The sequence below is a fragment of the Pongo abelii genome, chromosome 12 (assembly GCF_028885655.2).
Source record: "Pongo abelii isolate AG06213 chromosome 12, NHGRI_mPonAbe1-v2.0_pri, whole genome shotgun sequence".
Taxonomy (NCBI): Eukaryota; Metazoa; Chordata; class Mammalia; order Primates; family Hominidae; genus Pongo; species Pongo abelii.
Window position 1 is genome coordinate 56,607,249 of NC_071997.2, and position 8,375 is coordinate 56,615,623.

Genomic DNA, 8,375 nt, shown 5'->3' on the forward strand with positions numbered 1-8,375 from the left:
TCTACCACAATGTCTCATGCAAGCTGATAGCAACACAGCACTACTGAAATTTCTGATAGACTTACTATATGCTTTTCTACCTTTTACAGTAATTCACATTGAAATTTGCCAGAATACATCCACTAATGATCTGTATTTGAACTTTATAATTAAGTGGAGATGGCAGCATCTCTCTGTTTTATGCTACTTTTAGATAGTGGCTTAAGGTAAAGCTTTTGTTTTAGATTAACAACTGATGATCAGGTTCTGAATTGACTGCTGTTCCCTCATACATTGCATTTTTAAAGGGAGAAATTTGTTTTGTTTTTCAGGGATGAAGTCGAAGAAATAATTCTTATTTTGGTGAAAATAAAAGCTTTGAATCAAGCAGAATCCTTCATAGGAGAGCATCACCTAGACCATCTTAAATCACTAATTAAAGAAGATTGAATGAACTTTATTAGAAAATGCTAAAATTTTAATATAGTTACACTGAGTTCCTTTGCTTGAGAAGAAGCTGGTGCCTCTCTCTTCTTTATTCCCTGTAATAGAAGGTAGGATTTGAAGAAAAGCAAGACTCCACCTCTGTATTCCCCCGTGCTTTACCTTCTGGCATCATGAAAAGCTGCTATGATTCTGTGGTGTTCTAAGGAATTAAATGCACTGGAGCTTTAAGAGCTCAACGTGTTTCCCTTTGATTCTTTTGGCTGGTCTTTCAATTTTCTTAAGAGGGGAACTGGAGAAAACTTGCTAAAGGTTTTAGCTTAAGTGAGCATGCTAATAAGTCTTCTGTCCTGAACCACAATAATATCTTTTAGTTCTCTTTAACTACCTTTATTTAAAAATAAGTCAATATGAAAATCTCAGTTGGAGTGAATTATTTGCTAAGTATTAAATGATTAAGGCATTTGCTGATTGTCAAATTATCCTTTAGAAATCTATACCAATTTAATGTACCAACACAAGCGTGAGTGCCAGTGAATCCCTACCAGCAGTAGTTATTATCCTTTTTAAAAATGCATTGAAAATTTGAAAGGTAAAAATAATCTTATTTTAATAGCTTATTTTGTGTTGGCTATTAGAGAGTAAACATATTGGTTTTGGCCATTTGTAATTATTTCTGAAATATCCATCTTTTTCTTATGGACTTTAAGACCTTTATATTTTTAAAGATAATTGATTTTTTGCCCATGCTTGTGGCAGAAGTTTTCCTTATTTGCCATTTTTCTTTTTTTTTTTTTTTAAATTGTATTTTTTGAGACAGGGTCTGGCTCTGTCACCCAGGCTGGAGAGTAGTGGCACAATCTCGGCTCACTGCAACCTCTGCCTTCTGGGCTCAAGCAATCCTCCCACTTCAACTTCCCAAGTAGCTGGGACTTTAGGTATGCACCACCATGCCCAGCTGATTTTTGTATTTTTTTGTAGAGATGGGGTTTCGTGACATTGCCGAGGCTGGTCTCGAACTCTTGAGCTCAAGCAGTCTATCCACCTTGACCTCCCAAAGTGCTGGGATTACAGCCTTGAGCAACCATGTGTGGCCTTTCTTTTAAATTTGTTGATGTTTTTTGAAGCATTAAGTCATTACTTATTAGCAAGTTACTACTTTTTTTTTTTGTCATTAGTGGTAGGACTAAGAAGGAAACAGATATTTTAAATACTCAGAACATGTCATTCATTTTCTGATAAAATATTTGTCTAATAAGACAGAGGCAAGATAATTTAATCAAAAGAAATTAAGAAAATTTTCCAAAAATGTTAGTTTACTAGTAATTTTTCTAAGTCTGCTTATTAAATAAATTAAGGGAAACTGTAAATATATTTTGCAAATTGTTGCCCAAAAGATAATTGGAAAAAATTGTATATATTGTAGGATTTGAATATACAGCCTACTTTTATGTCACCCCTACCTTCAAAACTACATATAATTTATTTTAGGAGTTGGGTGTGTTATGTCTGTTGCAGTTAGGACTTGTGATTCACTGGTATGAAGAATTTTTTGATGTTTATATTAGTAACAAAATTATACAGGAATAGAATCTCATCTAGAAAATGCAAACCATTGTTGAAAAGCCGTTAGCATTTCCACACAACTGTTGTCCCCAGAGGTAACTGCTGTTTTCATTTTAATGTTATCCTTTTAGACCTTTTCTCTATTTACAAAAATGTTATGTGTTTCTATGTGTACATAAAGTTTTGGGGTTTTTTTAACATAAGTGGCAGATACTTTATTGCACATGAAATTTGTAATTTTTTTCTATTAAAGTACACATTTGGAAATTATCCTCTGACTTTTGGATTTTTAACTAAAGATATGTTGGACGTGTTCCTTTATATTTTTAAGTTCAGCACAGAAACCTTCCTACCTTTTTGTGGAAGATAAAATATTAAAACTGCTTTCAAAACTACAAATTGACTTAAACTGCTATAGTAATTTTCAATTAAATTTCATTATACCTGGAGTTTGAACGTCCAGGTTTTTATCATATACTGTAATTCAAAAATTTACCTAAATCTCAATGTAAAATTCTTTTTTTTCTTATTACTACGAAATGGATGGAATAAGGAGGGGGAACACAACTAGCAAGAACAAAACATTGAGTTGGCAATTCATATCACATCTTAATTCTTTCCCTGAATTTCTTTCAGCTTTTTGTTCACATAAAGAATGTGAAATTTTTACAGAATCAGACAGATAACTTTAAAGAAATTTTTTTCATGATGGAAAAATCACCTCAAAGCAATTGATTTTTCCATTTCTTAGGTCCTTGAATAAATGATACTTAGGTATACCTCAGAAATGCCATATATGATACAAATCCTGCAAAAGACATCATGAGAAAATACCAGCAATATTTATCATGAATGTAGAAATAAAAGTCCTTAAAATAATTAGCAAATCAAATCCAGCAATGTATAAAAAATAGGGTTTATTCCTGGAAAGTAAGGTTGTTTTAACATTAGTCAACCAGTGTAATCACTCATGAACAGAATAAAGGAGAAAATCCACATCTCGACTGCAGAACCAATCATCTCAATTATTACAGAAAAAGTGTTTGACAAAATTCAGCACCCCCTCAGACTACAAAAACCTTTCAGCAAAGTAGGAATATAAATTCCTCAATCTGATAAAAGGCATCTGTGAGAAAAATCTATACCTAACATCATATATAATGGTGAAATAAATATTAAAGCAAGGATGTCTGCTCTCACCATTTCTGTTCAACATTGTTCTAGAAGACACAGTCATACAATCAGTCAAGATAAAAAGGCATAAACATTGAAACACAAGAGTTAAGATAGTCATTAGTCGGCCAGATGATCCCAACACTTTGTGAGACTGAGCTGGGAGGATCATTTGAGGCCAGGAGTTCAAGATCAGCCTTGGCAACAAGCTTGTTGTAACCATTAAGAGAAATGAAATGTCTTGTACAGCATCTGGCACATAGGAGCCTTCTAATAAGGAGCCTATCCCTGAAAAAGTGAAAGATATATCATTTTTCTAATCCTTCTAATAGGATAAACTAAGTTTTTGATCTCTCTGAGTTATGCAAAAGGCTCAGGGATTTATTTCCCATCACAACACTATAGGGTAGTTTAGAAAATATACATACTTGAGCAACATGGTGGAGTAGGCACATTGAAAAACAAGCAGGGGCTGGGTGTGGTGGTTCACACCTGTAATTGCAGCACTTTGGGAAGCTGAGATGAGAGGATGGCTTGAGGCCAGAAGTTCAAGACCAGCCTGGTCAGTAGAGTGAGACCCCCAATCTCTAAAAAATATATATATATTTTTTAAAGCAGGAACAGGCATAGCCAATTTTATCAGAACTCTGAAAAACAGTAAAAAGTTTATAGCAATGAAGCAAATGCTGAGTCAAGAACAGGCAACTTTAAAATGGCGAGAAAGCTTTCTGACATTTCTGCTTGCCCTTCCCCGACAAGCTCCCTGGTGTTGCAGCAGTCTTGAAATCAGCAACTGCATTCTGTGTTGGACCCTGATCCCCATTTCTAGAGGAAGCAGAGCAGAACTTACAAATTCTTGTTTAAGTCTCTGGTAGCCTGTTTGGGGCTACTTAAAGGATTGACAGAGCACTCATCGTAAGCAGTAGGCAATGCTTGAAAAAAAGTGTAAGGTGAACTAACAACCTGCAAACACCTGGGTCGAAAGACTATGGTCAAGATATCCAAAAAACCATCTATGTTCTGTGAGAAAAAGCTGCAAAGGAGTTTCTTTGGGAAATTAGAATATTCAACAGCACATACAGGGAGATTTAGAAAACTACATGCATACATAGCAAGAAGCATGCTCAGACAAGACCTGCAAAGACCCTACGCTTTTGGGCCTGATTGCTAGGCTCAGTACAAGCCTGGCTAAGTATTAAGGGAAAAGCCCAGCACACAACCAATCTGCAAAGACTGGAAAGACTGGGAGAGATATTTTTCTGCTAGTTTTAACTCCTTTCAAGGAAATCTATGTCAAACTATTAAACACAAACTAAGGAACAGAGACTTCAGTGATGACACAGAAGGAATACAGTCTTTGCAAAAATAGTTTGGAAATGACTGCAAATGTAGCAATAGACTGCTGCAATCTTCAATATCTCAGGAAGAGGGGAATATCTGATTTTCAGGGCCACCATATTATAATGTTCAAACATACAGTTTTCAACAACAAAAAGACAGCATACAAAGACACAGGAAAGTATGGCTCATTGAAAACAAAATAATGAAAACCATCCCTGAAGAAACACAGACATTGGACTTACTATGCAAAGACTTTAAACAATTGTCTTAAGCCCAAAGAGCTAAAGGAAAACATGGACAAAGAATTGAAGGAAGAAAGAGACATATGAACAAAATGAGAATATCAATAAAGACACAGACATTATAAAAAGGAACCAAAGATAAATCTTGGAGCTGAAAAGTACAGTAACTGAAATAAATTCACTAGAGGAGTTCCACAGTTGATCTGAACAGGGAGAAGAATCAGCAAACTTGAAAAAAATAAAAAGAAGGTCAACTGCAATAATCAAGTCTGAGGAACAAAAGAGAACACAGAAACTAAGAAACTGGTGAGACAGCATCAAACAGACCAACATATACATTAAGAATATTCCAGAAGGAAAAGAAAGCAGTGAAAAAAATTGAAGAAATAATAGCCAAATATGTCCAAAATTTGATAAAAGACATAAATCTATGACTCCAAAAAACGCAACAAACTCTAAGTGGGATAAACTCAGAGACCCACACTGAGCCACGTTATAATCAAACTGTGAAAAGACAAAAGCTGAGGAAATCTGAAAAGCAATAAGACAGAATTGACTCATCAAGAATGAGGAATCCTCAAATTTTATAACATCTAATATCTCATGAGAAACCATGAAGTCAGAAGGTAGTGGGATGACATATTTAAAGTGCTGAAAGAAAAATACTGTTACCAAAAATTCATGTATCTGGCAAAATTATCCATCAAAAGTAAGGGAGAAATCAAGACATTCTCAGAAATAAAAGCTGAGGGAGTTTATTACAATTAGACTTGCCCTGCAAGAAATGCATAAGGGAATCCTTTGGGCTGAAATGAAAGGGTACTAGACAGTAACTCAAATCTATATAATGAAATAAAGATCTAAAATAAGATAAATATATTAACAAATATAAAATTCAGTATTACTGTCATACTGTTTTCTAACTCCACTTTTTATTTCCTAAATGATTTAAAAGACAAAAACTCATACAAATAACTATAAATTATTTATTAGGCAATTTGTGCCATCAATAACATAAGGGGGGCAGGGACAGAGCTTTACAGGAGTAGAGATTTTGTATGCTATTGAAGGTAAATTGGTATCAGTTTAAATTAGATTGTTTTAAGTGTAGGATGTTAACTATAATCCTCATAGCAACCACAAATAAAATATCTAACAAATACACACAAAGGGGAGTGAAAAGAGAATCAGACTAGTTCACTACAAAAAAACAGAAAAGAAGGCCATAAAGAGGAAATGAGGGGCCAAAAAAGTATATGACATATAGAAGAAGTGTTAAATGGTAGAAGAAAGTCCTTCCTTAATTACTTTAAAAGCAAATGGATTAAATTTTCCAATCAAAAGGCAGAAATTGGCAGAATGGACAAAAAAAAAAAAAAAAAAAAAAAAAAAAAAAAAAACAACAAGATAGTGATATGCTGTCTACAAGAGACTAGATCCAAAGACACAAATACATGGAACACATAGAAAAAGATACTCTGTGCAAAAATTTTTTTAAAAAAAGAGAATCTTAACACATTATAAACCACCTTGAACTAAGAGACATATAGAACACTACAGTCAACAATAGCATGATACACATTTTGCTCAAGTGTATGAGGAACATTCTCCAGGACAGACCATCTATCAGGCCACATACCAATTCTCAAAAACATTAAAATCATACTAAGTATCTTCTCTAATCACAATGGAATGAACTTGGAAATCAATAACAAAAAAACAGTGGGAAATTCATAAACATGTAGAAATTAACACACTCAACCAGGGGATCGAAGAAGAAATCACAAGAGAAATAAAACATGACATTATCTAGCAATTCTACTCAAGATGTATACCCAAAAGAACTTAGAAACAGGCAATCAAATACATACTTGTTATGTCAGTGTTTATTGCAGCATTATTCACAATAGCCAAAAGGTAGCTATATCCCAGTGTTCATCAGAAGATGGATGAACAAAATGTGTATACATACAATGGAATATTATTTAGTCATAAAAAAAATGAAATTCTGACACATGCCACAACATGGATGAATCTTAAGGACTACCTGAGGCCAGGAACTCAAGACCAGCATGGGAAACATAGCAAGACCACATCTCTACAAAAAACAAAATCAGCCAGGCGCAGTTAATGTGTGCCTATAGTCCTAGCTACTCAAGGAGGCTGAGGTGGGAGGATTGCTTGAGCCCAGGATTTTGAGGCTGCAATGAGCTATGATCACACCACTGCACTCCTACCTGAGTGATAGAATGAGAACTTGTCTCAAAGATAAAAAGAAAGATTTGAGGTTACCTGGGGTTGGGAGAGATACAGGAATGAGGTTATTGCTTAACAGTTACAGAGTTTCAGTTTGGGGTGATGAGAAAATTTTGGAAATAGTAGTAATAATTTCACAACATTGTGATGTAATTAATGCCTCTGACTTGTAAATTTAAAATGTTTACAATGGCAAATTACGTTATATATATATATATGTCCTACCACAATAAAAAAAAACTTTAGATTATGCACATTTAATTTTATTTCTGGGGGAAGATTTGCTTTACTTCCGGGGAAAAATTCACAAGAATTTTAAAGATATTCCTACAGAGTAAAAAGCATGATTGTTTACATGTTTTTGAGCACCTGTACTTACAAGCTGATCATACATTTGCAGAGCTTTAGGTCCTAAAATACACCCATCTACCATTCTACCAAGATTGAAGTGTGTTTATCAAGACAGAAAAAGAACAAGTTTTAATAGCTATCTTCTAACAAGATAAAGAGAAGAAAAATATAAGATATAGGCTCTTGTTAACCTTTTATTTTGAGAGGTTCTTTTGAGAGGTTATCTCAGCAAATAATCTAAACAAGTGAAGGACAGATATCATATCTATTACTTGCTGACAGTAGTTAGATGACTATATAATCATTAGTGAAAAAGATAAAGGAAGTAGCTGAAAGCTGCTGTCTGACAGACCCCTAGACAATCTCCTTCCTGGACAGACCCCTCCAGGAAGGAGATTGGAAGCCTCTATTCTAGGGAATCTGACAAAACCAAAATATTCATGTGGAGGAGGGGACTCCCAAAAAAGCCCATTCAGATAATCCTAAAGACAACCCCTTCCCACAACCCAAAGGCTTTCCAAGCTTTTTAGTCCCTCTTTCAACCATAAGAAGACAGCCAAAGATTATCAGATATCATGGAAAAGTCTGAAATATAGACAACAAAAAATAAATACAGAAAGAAATTTAGAGGAAATAGATGTGCAAACAATTTTAAATGAAAAAAATACACTATATTGAATACCCCTTATCTATGAACAAATCCATAGATAAAGGCTTTTTGGTTATAAGAAAAGGAACTTCTACAAATCAAGAAGGGGTCTTAAGATTTTAAAATACAATAGCAAAGAGTTGGAAGATGGAACTAAAGAGCTAAAAAACAAAGAGACTGGGGTCAAGGGAGGGAGGTAAGAAAATAGATACCCAGTGCTGGATATCCAACATCCAAATAATAGTTTGGAGAACAAAGCAGCAGAGAATAAATCATCAACCAATGCTAAGTGTTTCCCAGAACTGACAGAAATGAGTTACTATCTGGAAGGGTTCACCTAAAACCCAATACAATGGATAAATATAGACCCACAC

At 34.4% G+C, this 8,375-nt stretch overlaps 1 protein-coding gene across 2 annotated transcripts in view; it reads left to right on the plus strand.

Moving 5' to 3' along the window:
- Nucleotides 1-2,259, plus strand: part of GCFC2 (GC-rich sequence DNA-binding factor 2) — a 48,063-nt gene extending 45,804 nt beyond the window's left edge. For both annotated transcript variants that reach the window (XM_002811854.6, XM_054547999.2), the window contains exon 17: nt 312-2,259. In XM_002811854.6, coding sequence (XP_002811900.3) covers nt 312-429 — 118 coding nt within the window. In that variant the 3' untranslated portion in view covers nt 430-2,259. The remainder of the gene's footprint in view (nt 1-311) is intronic.
- Nucleotides 2,260-8,375: the final 6,116 nt, after the last annotated feature.